Source organism: Cololabis saira, chromosome 18 (assembly GCF_033807715.1).
Source record: "Cololabis saira isolate AMF1-May2022 chromosome 18, fColSai1.1, whole genome shotgun sequence".
NCBI classification, from domain to species: domain Eukaryota; kingdom Metazoa; phylum Chordata; class Actinopteri; order Beloniformes; family Belonidae; genus Cololabis; species Cololabis saira.
In genome coordinates this window covers 4121554-4140863 of record NC_084604.1, presented here as the reverse complement: position 1 = coordinate 4140863, position 19310 = coordinate 4121554, and the positions used below count along the sequence as shown (strand labels likewise).

Genomic DNA, 19310 nt, shown 5'->3' with positions numbered 1-19310 from the left:
ACCACCCCAAAAAGGTTTAATTTAATAAGGTAAGGCTTAACTCTACACCAGCCTTACATCAGTAAAAGTTCAGAGCTCAAAACCTGCAAGAGTCCGTGATCGGGACCAAAACGGTACTAGGAATCTGTCTCAACGGGAACTGGAAAGGGGGGGGGGGTTCTGAGGGGGTCCTGCACACAACCCAAGTCATCAACTCCAACATCAAGCATGAGACGGAGTGGCTGAGGATTCTGGAAGAAGGTTCCCTGTCCGGTGAAGTTGGGAGGAGGAAGGTCAGGGTTTGGGCTGGACTGCTTCTCTCCTTTAACACAGCAGTCCAGACCGGTCCAGACCGGTCCAGACCACAGAACAACTACCGTATTTTCGCGACCATGAGGCGCACATTTTTTTTTTTTTTTTTTTTTTTTAAATGTGCCGGGCGCCTTATGAAACGGTGCGCCGTGTCTATTACCTGAATTACGGTAATGTAAGGCCGGCCACCATGAGAACGGTAAAAAGAGAAGGGGGCGGGTGAAGCCCCCGTGAGTTGCGGTTTGAATGAGACTCCACTGAGCTGTTTAATGCGAAACAGATGATGAAGACTTTTAAGGATTTGCTTGATGTGTAAAGTGAAATAAAATACAATCAAACTAAGTTTTGCTCCGCTCTATTTAAATAAGCACACTTGTGTGTGAGTTCTGCAGCGCGCGTGTGTTTTGCATGTCGGAACCGAGGAAGCACCTGCCGTGGGTTTGCGGGGTCCGATCGCCGCATCCCCGGGGCAGATCCGGCTGAAATGCCGGTGCTCTTTCCCCGGGAGTCCCTGCTACCAGTGCATGTGGGCTCCTCCGGTCCCGGCCGGTCGGAACCGTCCACATTCCCCGGTTAAAGCCGCGTGATGCGCGCTGCTGCAGCCGACTTCCTGGTTCCCCAAGCGGGGTCCGATGACCTGGTTCCCGGCCGCTTTGCGAGAAGGGATTTCTGGGGTACGTCTCAGGTCGGATCAGCTTCACCCTCCGAAATTTCCAGCCAAATCTGTCGGTTACAAACCCGGTACCGGATCTCCGACATCTGCGTGTGTGTATTCGCGGCGCGACACACACACATTCTCATTTATGTGGTGCTTGCCTGCCGCGCTGATGGACAGAAACCTATGGTGATTTTTAAAAGAAAAACTTTGCATAAGACGTTTCCAGCCGGAGTCATTATAAAGACGAATGAAAAGGGGGGGCTGGATGAAGGGATGATGATCAGGTGTCTGAGACAGGTCTGGAAATTCGGACTGGCGCAGCTGAATTAGCGGAGCTCCTGTCGGATACAACCCGGTACCGGCTCCCCGACAGCGCGTGTGTGTGAGAAGTATGAAAAGTTTATTTACTCTTGTGCTTGCCTGCCACGCTGATGGACAGAAACTGCCGGCTATGGTGGTTTTTAAAAGAAAAGCGTTGCCTAAACAGACTTTTCCAGCCAGAGTGAAATGAAAAAGGCTGGTGGCTGAGACAGGTTTATGTGCGGCGACCCGTGTTTTTTTTAAATTCTTTAATGCAGAAACAGAAGATGAACCTTTGAAGGGTTTGATTGATGTGAAAAGTGAAATAAAATATCAAACTAAGTTTTGCTTCCGCTCTATTTTTAGCGCGTGTGTGTTTTGCAACGCTTGTGTGTGCAGCTCCGTCTCTGTAGACGGCGCCTTTTGGGTCGGTGCGCCGTATGTGTGTTTTAAAACCAAAAATGACACACAAAACTGAGGGTGCGCCTTTCCACACAGTGCGCCATATGGTCGTGAAAATACGGTACATAGGCCTGGAGTGTTGAGTTCATTGACTACGTTTACATGCAGTCAATAACCCTTTTCTAACCGGAATATTAGCAATAACCCGGTTGCGAACAGCCATCACCAATAACCCCTTTGAATAACCGGAATTATATTAATATTCCAGTTTTTAAAAACCCGAAAATGAGCCCTGGGTTACTCCTTTTAAAACCCGAATATTTGGTCATGTATGCACCTAACGGGATAGCCCCATCAAAAGGAACAGGAATTTGTTTTCTGCACATGTTCTTTTCGCAAGGAATCCTGGAGACTAATCACTTCATAAATGTAATGAAAGATATGAACATTTCTGCATTTGTAGACGGTAGAAAGTACAGGGATACAGAGATTTACAAAAAGGTGAGCTAAAAGTGGAAAGCAGGATTTGTAGGAACGCCAGACCAGATCAATCTCCGCTGGAAGACGCTGAAAAAGGCGACTTCTACTGGGCTGTTGATTATCCACCGTGCTGCTGTTATTGTTGTTGCTGTTTTGGATTTGGATACAGGAAGAAGCAGAAATGACGGGAATTGCGTCATGATGTTCTCCGTGTGTTGCTGGTTTGATCCAGATTTCCCAAATGATTAATCACCATGGAAACAGATTATTCCCAATGTTTCAGTAACCGGAATATTGACCTTAACCCCAATTTTGACTGCATGTAAACGTAGTCAGTGTGGCAGAAGTGGACGGCCAGGAACTGGAACGGCGGTGAGAGCCGGACCTTCAGAAATCTCCGGGATGAACAGACGTAAACGTCCACAGAAACACTGGAGAACCTTCAGCACGCAAGTATCTGAGATCAAGTCGCTCTGAAATACCGTTTAAATGTCATCAGGCAGAAGAATGATTTAATCAGACTTAATCAGAATGCTGCGTTGCTCTGGACCTAAAACTGCTGTTTTCAGTACATCAATTACAGTTTAGACAATAACTTACTTTATCTGAGAATATTGCATCAATAAAGTTCAAATATTTTATGGGACAGTTTCAGAAAAGCCCCTCTATTCACATACAGCAACCTAATCTTCTTATGGAGGAAGTATTAGATGGGGAATGTTGTGCAAAGAAAAAAAAAAAAAGCATCAAATAATGTTAGTAATGCCTCTTTTAATCCCCTCGTCTGATTGTTTAATCCCATAACAATCATCTTATTGTAGTCGTTTCAGTCTCAGACAGACTATATCCCATATGAACATGTCGCTCTTTCAGTGTGCCATAATTTATTTGACCAAAACAAAAAGAATGACGTCAATACTAAGTCCCCCCACGACTGAGCAGCCTGTAGATCCACCCCAGGCAGCAGGAACTAGCGGGTTCTAGTGAGCTCTTCTCCAAGGACGGGGCTGAGCAAGGCTGGCAGAAACCACGGAGCTCTTGTGGGGGTGGAGGTGGTTTTGTTTTGTTTTGCATTTCTCTGGACGTCGTAGTCTGATCTTGGGGTAAATCTGCCGGGACGTCTTGAATGTTCCACACTGGAGAACGTTGAACCTCTTCCAGACATGAAGGTTTGTCTGTTTTTATAAATAAAATTGAGTTGGAATGAGCAGCAACAGGTGTTTCTCTAAGAACTTATCCTGTTGGCATTGTGTTACCAATTAAAGTTAATTAAAGTCAGTTTAGGGATTCATGTATTTTTGAACTTAACATTCCCTTAATGTTCCAGACAAGGAAACCAAAGACACCTGCTAATGAACTCCTGCTTATGAACACCTGCTGATGAACACCTGCTAATGAACACCTGCTGATGAACACCTGCTAATGAACTCCTGCTTATGAACACCTGCTAATGAACACCTGCTAATGAACACCTGCTAATCAACACCTGCTAATGAACACCTGCTAATGAACACCTGCTAATGAACACCTGCTAATGAACTCCTGCTTATGAACACCTGCTAATGAACACCTGCTAATGAACACCTGCTAATGAACACCTGCTAATGAACACCTGCTAATGAACACCTGCTAATGAACACCTGCTAATGAACACCTGCTAATGAACACCTGCTAATGAACACCTGCCAATGAACACCTGCCAATGAACACCTGCCAATGAACACCTGCCAATGAACACCTGCCAATGAACACCTGCCAATGAACACCTGCCAATGAACACCTGCCAATGAACACCTGCCAATGAACACCTGCTAATGAACACCTGCCAATGAACACCTGCCAATGAACACCTGCCAATGAACACCTGCCAATGAACACCTGCCAATGAACACCTGCCAATGAACACCTGCCAATGAACACCTGCCAATGAACACCTGCCAATGAACACCTGCTAATGAACACCTGCTAATGAACTCCTGCTAATGAACACCTGCTAATGAACACCCGGTAATGACCACCTGCTGGCAAACACCTGCTGGCAAACACCTGCTGGCAAACACCTGCTAATGAACTCCTGCTAATGAACACCTGCTCGTGAACACCTGCTCGTGAACACCTGCTCGTGAACACCTGCTAATGAACAACTGCTAATGAACACCTGCTAATGACCACCTGCTAGTGAACACCTGCTAATGACCACCTGCTAATGACCACCTGCTAATGAACTCCTGCTAGTGAACACCTGCTAATGAACACCTGCTAATGAACACCTGCCAATGAACACCTGCCAGTGAACACCTGCTCGTGAACACCTGCTCGTGAACACCTGCGTATGAACACCTGCGTATGAACACCTGCTAATGAACACCTGCCAATGAACTCCTGCTAATGAACACCTGCTAATGAACACCTGCTTATGAACACCTGCTTATGAACACCTGCTAATGAACACCTGCCAATGAACACCTGCCAATGAACACCTGCCAATGAACACCTGCTCGTGAACACCTGCTAATGAACACCTGCTAATGAACACCTGCCAATGAACACCTGCCAGTGAACACCTGCCAGTGAACACCTGCCCGTGAACACCTGCTAATGAACACCTGCCAATGAACACCTGCCAATGAACACCTGCCAATGAACACCTGCCAATGAACACCTGCTAATGAACACCTGCTAATGAACACCTGCTAATGAACACCCGGTAATGACCACCTGCTGGCAAACACCTGCTAATGAACTCCTGCTCGTGAACACCTGCTCGTGAACACCTGCTCGTGAACACCTGCTCGTGAACACCTGCTCGTGAACACCTGCTAATGAACAACTGCTAATGAACACCTGCTAATGACCACCTGCTAGTGAACACCTGCTAATGACCACCTGCTAATGACCACCTGCTAATGACCACCTGCTAATGAACTCCTGCTAGTGAACTCCTGCTAGTGAACACCTGCTAATGAACACCTGCTAATGAACACCTGCCAATGAACACCTGCCAGTGAACACCTGCTCGTGAACACCTGCGTATGAACACCTGCGTATGAACACCTGCCAATGAACTCCTGCTAATGAACACCTGCTAATGAACACCTGCTAATGAACACCTGCTAATGAACACCTGCTAATGAACACCTGCCAATGAACACCTGCCAATGAACACCTGCTCGTGAACACCTGCTAATGAACACCTGCTAATGAACACCTGCTAATGAACACCCGCTAATGAACACCCGGTAATGACCACCTGCTAATGAACACCCGCTAATGAACACCTGCTAATGAACACCTGCTGGCAAACACCTGCTAATGTGGACACCTGCTAACGAACTCCTGCTCGTGAACACCTGCTCGTGAACACCTGCTAATGAACACCTGCTAATGAACACCTGCTAATGAACACCTGCTAATGAACACCTGCTAATGAACTCCTGCTAGTGAACACCTGCTAATGAACACCCGCTAATGAACACCCGCCAATGAACACCCGCCAATGAACACCCGCCAATGAACACCCGCCAATGAACACCCGCCAATGAACACCCGCCAATGAACACCCGCCAATGAACACCCGCCAATGAACACCCGCCAATGAACACCCGCCAATGAACACCCGCCAATGAACACCCGCTAATGAACTCCTGCTAATGAACACCTGCTAATGAACACCTGGCAATGAACACCTGGCAATGAACACCTGCTAATGAACACCTGCTAATGAACACCTGGCAATGAACACCTGCTAATGAACACCTGCTAATGAACACCTGCTAATGAACACCTGGCAATGAACACCTGGCAATGAACACCTGCTAATGAACACCTGCTAATGAACACCTGCTAATGAACACCTGCTAATGAACACCTGCCAATGAACACCTGCCAATGAACACCTGCCAATGAACACCTGCCAATGAACACCTGCCAATGAACACCTGCTAATGAACACCTGCTAATGAACACCTGCTAATGAACTCCTGCTACTGAAGATAATGAACACCTGTGAATGGTCAGTTCGTCAATGACCGGTGTTTGCGGCACCTGGCAGCAACTTGCCCTTTTACTTCATTTTTGTCAAATAAACTAATAGTGGCCCAGCCAAAAAAAGTTAAGTTGCTGTTTGTTTTTTAATACTAGGACCCACTAGGATTTGGGGATTTGTACCACGTTTTTTTATACAACCACAGGATTAGAGGATAGGACGACTCCTGGATGACTCCCTCAGGAAGTGTTTCAGACATCTGGAGGTGCCGTGTCAAGTTTTGGATTTAAAAATAAGGGACATTTTCCGCAGCTGTCCCACCAGCCCAACCGAGGTTACATTGTAAGACATGTTTACAAGAAATCCAAAATAACTACCCGTCAACCACTTACAAACTACATTATGTGCCTAGAATCTGATAGGCCGACCTTTGTTGATACTGCTGCTGTGGACATTCCCATGTATGTAATTCCTATAATAGAGCCAGCTATGGTCCCATTATTTTACATCTTTCCTTAGGGAACGAAATAATTTGTCCAGACCAGTTCCTAATTGTGATTTCTGAGATTAATGTAAACATGTAGGGGCAGATTAGGGATGCATGCTGCAGCCAGGGCTCTGAAGAGAACCAGCAACCTATAACATCCAGAATAGAAGTTAAACTTCTTCTCCTCACATATACAGTTCTTAGAGTCCAACCTCCATCACATCTTAAAGAGCTCAGAGCTGTAGATTTTCCCAGCAAAGAACTTGTGGTTCCTAGAGGTTCTACCAGTAGAACCATAAGGTTTACTTGTGGTTCCTGGAGGTTCTACCAGTAGAACCAGCAGGTTTACTTGTGGTTCCTGGAGGTTCTACCAGTAGAACCAGCAGGTTTACTTGTGGTTCCTGGAGGTTCTACCAGTAGAACCAGCAGGTTTACTTGTGGTTCCTGGAGGTTCTACCAGTAGAACCAGCAGGTTTACTTGTGGTTCTAACAGTAGAAGGGGAGGTAGAACCTTCAGGTACCAGGTTCCTCTCCTCTGGAACCAGCTGCCACTTTGTCTTCAGGAAGCAGACACTGTCTCTACCTTTAAGATGATCCTTCAAACATTACTTTTGATAAAGGAGGTGATGTTGCTATAGACCAGTGCTTCTCAATCCTGGTCCTCGTGGGCCCATGTCCTGCATGTTTTAGATGTTTCCCTGCACCAACACAGCTGATTCTAATTAAAGGTCCTCATTAGCTTGTCACCAAGGTCTGCACAGCTCTGTTGATGACACAGGTACTTTTATCACGGTGTGCTGAAGCAGGGAAACATCTAAAACATGCAGGACAGGGGCCCACAAGGACCAGGATTGAGAAACACTGCTATAGACCATGATGCACCTCTCCTCTCTCCAACTCTATTAATGACATCATTTCTTGTCATGAACCAGTGTTCCTTCTTCCCAGCAGGTGTTCCTCATCTGTTGTTCTTGTCCTCTCAACCTAGTCCTTCCTGAGTCTGGTTCTGTCAGAGGTTACTTCCTGTTAAAGGAGAGGTTTTCCTTTCCACAGTCGCCTGGTGCTGGATCAGGATGGGGATTGGATCCAGGAGAAGTTTAGATGCAATCTGTTGCTTTCCTTGGTGTAGCTGTAATTATTATAGTATTAATTAGACTAATTTGTAACGAGTTGAGATGTGTTGTTGAAGGGCCCTGAGGGGACTTTTGTCGTGGTTTGCTGCTTTATAAATAAAGCCCAATTGAATTGGAAGAATGGATGTAAACAGAATTTCATATTTACTGCCAACGGTCCAGGGTGAATCCAGGTTTATTAAATTATTTATGTGAATTCTTATAGAAATTAGAGGACCTAGACTTAAAAATGAGGAAAATAAAGAACAAAACACAAGAGAATCCATTTACAGTCTGAATTAAGCTGCTGGAGCTGCGGGGCAGCAGCACGGGAGCAAAACAAGGGACTTGGGTTCACTAATCTCCATCATATGACCGTCAGATCAGAGCAGGTTACACAACACCGTCACAAATGTGAGACACACTTGGAGCTACGGTAGAAAACTATATCGCACTGAAAGAGAAGGTGAAAATGAAACATATATGCAAATACCTCTGTTCCACGTGTGTGGGCCTCATCTCCCAGTCGTCATGGTTACTAGGTTTAGCAGGCGTCGTATCCAGCTGAAAGTTCTCCAGAGTCGATACGATCTCTTGAACTTGTCGATTCTCTTCACTGATTTCTTGCCACAACTAAGAAATAACGGCAAGCGTGAGACAAGCGGGGACCGTGTCCTGATGCAACCCCGAGAGTCAACAGTCCCCTCACCTGCTGCCATCTCTGCTGGACGCCGCTGCCCCGCATCGTGTAGATGTACTTCTTGATCTGTTCCAGCAGCCCGTGGTACAGGACGATGGCCGAGCTGTAGTTCCCCAGCAGAGCGTACTCGCGGGCCAGCTTCACGTTCTCCGTGATCTCCCGTAGACTCATGCTGCGGGAGAGACACAAGTCTGCGTCAGGGAAGCCGCCAGGGCCGGCATCGGCGAGAGGACGCCACCAACGAACCCGCATGGAGGCACGAAACACAACTAGAGATGCACGGATCAGGATTTTGAGGGCCGATCAAATCAGTATCTGCCGATCCCGATATTGCCAATCACAGCGTGAAATCCATACATTTTTCAATATTTTTGTCTCATGTACATGACACTGACATGGTATTATTATTATTATTATTATTATTATTATGTATCAAAATTATGAGGAGATGAGAAAGTATCATAAATTGACTGTTTTATTGCAGGCTGAGGCAATATGCAATATTTCACCCTCTAGAGACTCTTAGAGATGACTTAGACTCGTGTAGCTTACTAGCTTAAGCTTTATTGTGGTAATAATTATGTACAACACAACATGTGCACCAACACAGACAACAGGAGACATGTCACTCTCTTAGAGTTGATACAAGTTGTAAACTATAAACCTTAGTTTTCCTGAAGAAAAAGGAATTAAATCTTAAAATAAAAATTAATTATTAAGCTTTGTGAAAGCTTCAGCGAAACATCTGGAACTCCATGAAACTGATTCAAAGATAAAAACTCCAATCCTCTACCAGGCCAGAATGAGACAATACTTTTGTATAAAATCCAATATTCACAGTCAGAGCCGCCTGGGAGATTTGCGAGGCCCTGTGCGAAATGGCTGGGGGGGTCCTCGTGCGTGAGTGTAGCGAGCGCGCGCGAAATGTTTGGGGTTTTTCGGGTCGGATCGGGTGTCTATATGCGCAATTTTAACTCTCCAATTAGCAAAATACTGGATACCTTCCCTGCCTCATCATCATCGCTTGCCTCGACGCGGGTCCCACGGCTGCTTGAGACCCGGGCGGATCAGTGATTTTTGTAACAAATTTATCAAACGTGCCTTTCAGAGAGGCATTAAACTCTTCAATTTTCTTTAGTTTTTTTTCTTTTTTCATCCCCTGATGGAAATTTCCTGATTCTGTCTCGTTCTCTCGACATTGTGTGACAGTTTGTTCCAACTCCACCGTCTGGATCAGAGCAGCTAGTGTCAATGCGCTTGGTCTGATCAGTTGTATTGAACAACAGACACGCGCATCATTGCACACATATTTATTGATATGCACAGACTAGTACACATTTAGGTCTGTAATGGAACGTGACTGTTGATATTTATAAGGGAAAAAACGAAAAAAAAGATTTGAAAAAAAAATACAAAATTTTGAAAAAAAAAAAAAAAAAAAACGCCCATAGCGCGAGGCCCCTTGGGGCGCGAGGCCCCGTGCGGTCGCACACCCCTTGCGGCGGCCCTGTTCACAGTTATACAACTAGATTAGCATTTCTTCTCCATCCACCCCATTGTCGCACCAATAGAGGGCAATAGAATATTAAATACAGAGGGGTCGCCCTGTGGAATAACTTCTCCAACCTAGTACCTAGTACTCTGTCCCTCCTTGTTTTCAAAAAGCTGCTGACCCAGTACCATCAACGTCTGCCAGTAGCTTGTGTGTCTGTCTCTATATGTACATACAAGTACACTGTATATACTATATATCCATATGCTCTTTGTTTTGGTTTATGCTACAGTCTGCTCCTTTTATCATATTTTATGATGTCTATTTTAACTATTATTTAATTATTTTGTGTTTTTTTTTTCTAAAGTATTTCTTGTTTTACTGTCTGAAGTGTATCATAGAGGGGAGGCCACTCCATAAGCCTCTCAGGTTTCTGACCTCTCCAGCACATTTTCTTTTATGTTGGTGTTTTGTTTTTTAATTTCTTTTTAATTTTCTCTAAATGCATTCCATTGTATTTTTTTTCTTTTCTTCTTTCAAAAATGTGCAAATAATAATAAAAAAAAAAAAATCAAGACAACATTCCTCTCCTGAAATTCCATCATTCTCCAGATGTTTCTGGGCTGCTGTTGGACGACAAGATGACACACACACAAAACCAGCTGCCATCAAATTCAAAATTTGGGGGAATTAGGATTGTAGTAATAACAATCCTAATCTTTCAGTTCAGTTCAGTTTATTTTCGGTCATGACATCACAAAAAAAGAATAAAAATAAGACAAACATCAAAATAGCTTTTACAAAATTAAAAATAAAATAAAAAATGACAACTAGGAAACAAATGCTGTTCAAAGAAAACATTACAACAAAAAAAAGTTTCCAATATACAAATAACATCCAGACCGAAAAAGGTGTAGCTGAAGCAAAGCTTATCCATTGCTTTACCTCAAAAGGATTGTTCAAAGTAATGAAATAAAAGCAAGAAGTAAGAGATAAGTATGACTGCGAGTAAAACAAATTGCCTCCATGGGGATAAAAAAGATTCCTTGAACCTCGAGAAATAAGAAAGAAAAAAGGTGCAGTCTACATGTTTCCTTCATCCTTGAATAATCAAATCACCAAATAAATGAATACCCAAATCAACACAGCAAGCACCACCGCTCATTACTTTGATATAGAGCAGGGGTGTCCAAAGTGGGTCCTCGAGGGCCGGTGTCCTGCATGTTTTAGTTGTCTCCCTGCATCAACACACCTGATTCTAATTAACAGTCGTCACCAGCTTGTCATCAAAGTCTGGATAGTTCTGTTGATGACCAAGCTCCTTGTATCACGGTTTGATAAAAAAGGAACACATCTAAAACATGCAGGACACCGGCCCTCGAGGACCCACTTTGGACACCCCTTATATAGAGAAATCATCCTCTTTTCAATGTTTTTTTTAAATAAGGTTACGGTTCTACTTGATTTCAAATCCCTCTCCAACTTATTCCATCATCCACCGTAGTGCATCTCAGTTTGGTGTTGGTTCTGATTGTTGATTTCGTGTATCTGCTCTCCCCTCTGAGGTTGGAAGGGCTTTGTCTTAAATTAAACATGTTTTGGATCCAGTCTGGCAGCATGTTATTGTTGATTTTGAACATAATCTATGCAGTTTTGAAGTTCACCAGTTCATTGAATTTGAGGTCATTTGTCTCTATAAATAATTGGTTGGTTGGGTGCTTGTATCCAACTTTGTTTATGAGTCGCATTGCTTTTTTTTGCAGTAAGAATATTGGTTTCGTGATTGTCTTAAATGTGTGTCCCCATACTTCTATACAATATGTTATATATGGTTTTATTAAAGATTGATACAGGAGTTTTAGTGAGTTTAATGTTAGAATATATTTACATTTGTATAGAATTGCAATGGTTTTTGATATTTTATTTTTTAAGAAGTTGACGTGAGGCTTCCTCACATTTTTCTCTAACAAGCAGTACTGGAGTTGAGGGAGGATGAGATCCCCCCTGATATAAAAACGGTCCAAATCATCCCCCCTGTAAAACTGACATCCCCCCTTTCCATCCCTTATGTCATTTCATCAATGAATGTGGTTTTACTGCTATTTCAACATTTAGAGTCAACACCAGAAAAATAACACCAGAAAAATAACTTATTTGACAATTTTCACCTGTTTCAAGTACATTTTCACTTGAAATAAGTAGAAAAGGAGTCACGTGGGTACGCCGAGCAAGATGGCGGCGCGATAGACGAGCTCCGCTCTCCCACCGATATTTACGATATTTTACTGCATGAAAACCCACAACTTTAAAAAAAATAACAACCCTTGGTGTTCACGACTTATATTTAAGTAAGCCAGAGTGGTTTTTTTTCTTTTCTTTTTTTCTCGGACCTCTATGGCAACCACATCAAAATACTTCAAAGACTCAGCCCGCATGGCTACCAGAAAAAATCCTTCCCCGCCGGCTGAAGGAAAGAGAACTTCGAACTCGCCGCAGCCAGCGCAGCTGGAAAAGCAACCTGCCGAAAAAACTGCAGACATGGAGAATTTGTTTGCCGAAATTTCCAAGATGAGTACCACGTTGCAGGGAGTGGCGGCAGACATACTAACCATTAAAGAAACAACAAATGAGTTAAAAAATACGGTGAACAACATTCAAGAAAGGCTGGGGGAGGCGGAGGAGCGGATCTCCCACCTGGAGGACACGACTGACCGGCTGGTGGGCGACGGAGAACACGCTGAAAAAAGGATGGAAGTGATGTGGGATCGCATCCAAATGCTTGAAAACCACAGCAAGAGGAATAACGTGAGAGTATTGGGGCTGAAAGAAACCTACGGAACGAACGGCACAATGGAGGAATGTGTGAAGAAAATGCTGAGCGACGGGCTCGGAGTTGATGTTGAAGGTGAATTTGAAATAGAGCGGGCGCACCGAGCGCTTGCCCCCATCCCCAACGAGGATCAGCCGCCGCGGCCCGTGCTCATCAGATTCCTGCGGCAGTCAGCGAGGGAGAAAGTTTTGAAAGCTGTCAGAGTAAAACGGGGGCTTGAGTGGGAAGGACTGAGACTCTCCGTGTTTCCAGACATGTCGAGGGAGCTGGCTGAGAAGAGGAAGACCTTTACAGCTGCGAAGAAAACACTGCAGCAGCTTAACGTGAGATACACGCTGGCCCATCCGGCAACTCTGCGGTTCACCTGGAAGGGGAAACCCCGGAGCTTTACGAGCGCCAAGGATGCGGAAAGATTCATCAAAGCAAATTGCAATGCAGATGGGTAAGCACTAATACCCTGTCACAAAGCAGAAACACTGCACAATAAATGCGGAAAATAGACTGATTTAAAAGTGGACAATGTGTAACAATCATCGGGGGGCGGGGTTGGGTTTGATTTTGCGCCGCCTGAGCTGAAAGCCGGGGAGAGCTGGCTGCAGGTGTAATATCCCACGGACCAGAACGTCCGTTGTTTTTCTTTCTTGTTTTGTTTTTATTTTGTTTCAGTATGGCTGGAGAAAAGCCCGGGGCCCCAACTAACGTTTTGTGGGGCTTTTTTAAGTTTAGTTTTTTGTATTTTTTCTTTTCTTATTATAAAAATGTTAAAGTTTACAATGCTGTTCACATGGTTTGTGTAGAGTTGTTTCTGGTGATGACAGACAAAACTGGCAGAGAGAAAACTGAGATATTGAGATTACATGAGACACTAGTAGGGGACATAGCCAATATAGTTCTAATTGGAATTTCACAAGGTATTTTTGTTTTTCTTACATTAATATGAGTAGGAATTATGTCACATGCATAAGCTGGAACATCAATGGATGTGGAAATCCTGCAAAAAGAGGGAAGGTATTGACCTATTTAAAGCATAATAAGGCTGACATTGCTTTTTTACAAGAAACACACTTTGTAAAAGAAGAGGCAGTCAAACTGAAACGGGGCTGGGTTGGACAAATTTTTCACAGTTCTTTCTCTAGTCAACGGAATGGGGTAATCATATTGGTGAACAAAAACCTGAGTTTTATTTTACTCAAGGAGGTTAAAGACGATGAGGGCAGAATGATATGCGTACAGGCGCTGATAAACGGGACTAAGATGACACTTTGCAACATTTATGCACCAAATAAGGGGGACCCAAACTTTTTCCATGAAGTAAATAAGACACTGGGTGAAGCAGAGGGCCAGATAATATTAGCAGGAGATTTTAATCAAGTTTCAGATCCCTTTCTGGATAGGAGCAAATTTAGTGGTCCAATAATGTCTAAGGATAGAGCTGCAATACATATGTTAAGTGAGGATATGGGATTGGTGGACATATGGCGACTGATAAATCACAGTGACAGGGAATATACCTTTTATTCACACTGCCACCAATCCTATTCCAGGATCGATATGTTTTTGATATCAAGCACTGTAATAAAACAAGTCGTTAATTGTAAAATTAATGCGATGGCTCTCTCGGACCATGCAGCAGTTGAGCTTAACATTGACATAAATACTGATACTGAGAAAAAAGGTAGATGGAGAATGAATACTTCATTATTACAGGATGAAACCTTCAACCGTTTGTTGAAGGACGATCTGATATCTTTTTTTGAAATTAATGCTGGCAGTGCAACCTCAAAAGCGATGGAATGGGAAGCTTCCAAAGCGTACATTAGGGGGAAAGTTATAGCATATTCATCTAAAAAGAAAAAAGAGGACATGAAGAGAATAGAGGAATTAGAATCTGGAATTAGAAGCCAGGAAATAGAACTATCAAAAAACTTCACAGATAAATCATATCGAGACATATGTAAGCTTAAGTTTCAACTTCAAGAAATTTATAATAAAAAAGTGCAATACGCTCTATTTCGGCTGGGGACAAATTTCTACGAAGGGGGAGAGAAGACAGGTAAGCTGCTTGCCAGACAACTAAAACAACAAAATTCCTACAGTGTAATTCCAGCAATTAGGAAAGGAGATGAAACGGTCTCTTCGACAAAAGAAATAAATGAGGTCTTTCAACAGTTCTACAAAGAACTATATACATCGGACATCAGTCCCAAACAAGAAGAACTGACATATTTTTTCTCTAATATTAATGTGCCTAGATTGACACCAGAACAGGTGGAACTATTAGATAATTTAATAACAGAGAACGAAATCAGGAATGCAATTTCATGTATGAAATCGGGGAAATCCCCGGGTCTTGACGGATTTCCGGTGGAATACTACAAGCAGTATATAGATGTCTTAGCACCAAAATTACAAGAGATATACAATGAAGCTTTTGAAATAGGAATCCTTCCCCCGACTTTTAATGAGGCCTTAATATCAGTGATACCCAAAAAAGATAGAGATACCACAAACCCTGCTAACTACCGACCTCTAAGTTTGATAAATCTGGATTGTAAGATCCTGACTAAGATCCTGGCTACACGTCTGGAGAAGGCCTTGCCGAACATTATACACTCTGACCAAGTCGGATTTATGAAAAATAGGTCCTCGACCGACAACATGAGAAGATTACTTCACCTAATTTGGCTGAATAGGACAGTAAAAGACCCAGTTGTTGCCCTCTCACTTGATGCGGAGAAGGCATTCGACAGAGTGCATTGAGAATTTCTATTTGCAGCCTTGTCACATTTTGGATTTGGACCAACCTTTATTAAATGGATTAGAACTATATACAAAAACCCTAAGGCAGCGGTGATAACAAATGGGTTAATCTCACCTCCTTTTAACCTCACCAGAGCTACTCGACAGGGCTGTGCTCTGTCACCACTGCTGTTTAATATTGTACTGGAACCGTTAGCTATTGCCATCAGAGCCAATACAGCTATTAGGGGGGTGGAAGGAGGAGGGAAAGAGCATAAACTATTATTATACGCGGACGACATTCTGATGCTGATAAAAGACCCATTATATTCAATACCGCATCTGATGGACACAATACAATCTTACTCCAAATTATCAGGATATAAAATTAATTGGACAAAATCGGAAGCGATGCCGATATCCGGATTATGTAACTCAAATTTACTGACAAGTTCCGGCTTTAAATGGATACCAAAAGGGATGAAATACTTGGGAATCAAACTTAGCAATGATGTGGAGGAAATATCTTCATTAAATTTAGAACCTTTGTTGCAAAAAATTAAAACTAATCTGGATAAATGGGGGAAACTAAGGCTTACATTATGGGGGAAGGTCAATGTGATAAAAATGGTGGTTACACCGCAAATTAATTACGTGCTAATGATGTTGCCAATAACTGTACCTCCTCAGATCTTTAAACAGTATGATACAATAATTAAAGAATTCTTATGGGACAGGAAGAGGCCCAGAATTAAATTTAGTAAAATGTGCTCTCCTAGAGACAGAGGAGGTCTGGGATTGCCAGATCCGAGATTGTATTATGTCTCCTTTGAAATGGCCAAAATTGCCTATCACTGGAAAAAAGACAACCAGCTAGAGTGGGTTACTATTGAAAATAAGCTGTCATCCCCTTTCACTCCTGTTGATAGGTTCTCACAGTCCTCACAGAATGTAGTCAACCATATTATGTCTCACTCCAAAGAGATCTGGATCAAAATACATAAAATGCATAAATTAACACATTTTAAACAAATATATTCTTCTCTGTGGCATAATCCCATGATTAGCATAGGGAAGACGTCAGTTTATTGGAAGGAATGGCACCGTAATGGACTATGTCATGTTGCTGATTTATATGAGGATGGGGTGTTTATGTCATTCTCTGATATAAAAAGAAGGTACAATCTCCAAGGAAAAGGACATTTCTGGAAATATCTGCAGATCAGAGACTGTATCACATCCAGGATTCCGTACGAGGATGGAAATTACATCATGGACTATTTCACATTACCTGCTGAGTGTCACAGAGCCGGTGTATTCTATAGAACTACCAACCAGTTGCTCAGTGATGACTGTTGGGGCCTGAAATTAGCATGGGAGAGAGACCTGGGATGTTTGATGGATAAAGAGGAATGGCTGAGAATTATATCTAAAAATGGGAAATACATTAGGGAAGCTAAAGGGAAGTTTACACAGTATAAAATAACACATAGGTATTACTGGACTCCACATAGACTCAATAGAGCAGGTATAACAAATGATAACTTGTGTTGGAAATGTCAGACACACATAGGTACTCTACTACACTGCATCTGGGATTGTCCTGTCATCCTGCCTTTCTGGAAAACGGTCGTGAATAATCTGAGCAACTGGTTGGGAAGTGACATACCATTATCTCCCAGAATATGCCTATTAGGGGACAGAAGCCAAATACACAATATAACAAGCGGACAATTCTCTGTAATCATGGCAGGGACTACAACGGCTGCCAGGACGATACTGAAACTGTGGAAAACACCAAAACCCCCTGAACTGAAAGAGTGGATAAACATCATGATAAAGACGGCTTCGTATGAACTCATGCTCAACAGGTTGAACAATACAGACAAGACCAAGGCACCAGACTGGGACTCGTTCTGGGCTCACATCGCACTACCTGATGATTCTACAGTATGAATACCTCCCTCCGATTGTACCATATCCGGCACTTTAGTCCAGTGTACTCTACAGCTATGGATCCATCAATATGCTCTCTTTACGAACAGTAATGCTCACGCTGCATCTTTAGTTTGCATCTTTAGTTTATATTGGTTTTGCTCTGACACTGATATTACATGTAATGTGTATAATAAGAAATGTCTCACAATGTGAAGTTTTGTACTGTCAAACACCAAAGAATAAGAAATAAAAACTTGAATTACAAAAAAAAGAAATAAGTAGAAAAATCTGCCAGTGGGACAAGATTTATCTTCTCATTACAAGCAAAAAAATCTTATTCCACTGGCAGATTTTTCTACTTATTTTTAGTGAAAATCTACCTGAAACAGGTGAAAATAGTTGTTTTTTCCAGTGATGAGTCTTGTTTTAAGTGTAATGAGATTTTTTTTTTTACTAAAATGAGACATTTTAACTAGAAATAAGACAAATATTCTTGTTAAGATTTTGAGTTTTTGCAGTGATCCATTTTACTTATCCTGTGAAGGACAGAGTCATATTGATAAGTTCAGAAAAGTGTTTTTATTGTTGTGTTTTGATGTATTTGATGTAAGCCCAGTGGATATTTAAAGCTTACAGAAGGCTGCATTTAACTGCTGCTATGTCATTCCTGCAGTATTTCTGCAGCTGTTTTGGTCACTGCTATTATTTGTAATATATTATATTATTTGTAATCAGCCCAATTATCTGTCCCCATATGATATCCACCACCCCCCCTGATTTTTGTATAGTTATTTCTATTTCACGGGAGGTCTCTCCTCCCTGGAGCCGTTTGCTGGAACAGAAAGTCACGAGTGATTTTGCAGCGTTCACGTGGACACAGTTCAACTTAACCTGGACGTATGCAGAGTTAGGGATGCATTTGTAAAAGTGCTTTTTTATCTGCGTTTAACAGAGTTAGGGATGCATGTGCACACCTGTTGCAGCTCAGGTGATAAAAGTGCTTTTATCTACGTTGAACTTCTGTCCCCACTGAGTTTGCGCAGCCTCGCCCTGCACTCCTGTTTGTGGCTAAATACAAAACTAAACACACAGATGACACGTAACCTGCCAAAGTAGTTAAACAGTAGCAATATAAATGAAAAACTCGTCGTTCAGGCGGACGTCGCCACATTAAGTGCCCTGACGTTGTTGTTGGCGTTAATTAGTTTTAGTTTTTCTGTCCCTGGATCAAACTACACTGTCGCTCCCAAATCCCTCGACCTCCAATGTTCAGGAAAAAAAACTTCCTAGAATTGGCGTAAGTAGGATGTAGTTCTCAAAACGGGTTTAAATAAGGGATATACTCAACTTTTTGGATGAAGAGAGTCCCCGCGGCCGCGGCTGATGTGAACTCCGCTGAAGCGGTTTGAAAAACATTAAGGCGGAACCAACGGAAAGCGGCTCCGCTTCAACACGGAACTAGTTCCGGTGGGACACAGCCGGAATCCCATCCTTTTTTTTTTTATTGAACACAATTTATAAACAAGAAAACACATTTAAACACACATTTAAAAATGGGTATATATATATATATATATATATATATATATATATATATATATATATATATATATATATATATATATATATATATATATATATATATATTAATAAAATAAATATATATGAAATATTTAAAAATATATCATATATATTTTATATCAAAAATGCATATATATATACAGGACTGTCTCAGAAAATTTGAATATTGTGATTTTCTGTATATTGCAGATCATGGCTTACAGCTTAAGAAAACTCAAATATCCTATCTAAAAAAAATAGAATATTCTGGGAATCTTAATCTTAAACTGTGAGCCATGATCAGCAATATTAAAATAATAAAAGGCTTGCAATATT

General features: G+C 42.3%; 1 protein-coding gene across 2 annotated transcripts in view; it reads right to left on the bottom strand.

The window, feature by feature from the left end:
• Window positions 1-18845, bottom strand: part of katna1 (katanin p60 (ATPase containing) subunit A 1) — a 28472-nt gene extending 9627 nt beyond the window's left edge. For both annotated transcript variants that reach the window (XM_061746885.1, XM_061746886.1), the window contains exons 1-3: window positions 18763-18845; window positions 8425-8587; window positions 8209-8348 (exon numbers count right to left, since the gene is read on the bottom strand). In XM_061746885.1, the coding sequence (XP_061602869.1) occupies window positions 8209-8348; window positions 8425-8587; window positions 18763-18830 (371 nt within the window). In that variant the 5' untranslated portion in view covers window positions 18831-18845. The remainder of the gene's footprint in view (window positions 1-8208; window positions 8349-8424; window positions 8588-18762) is intronic.
• Window positions 18846-19310: the final 465 nt, after the last annotated feature.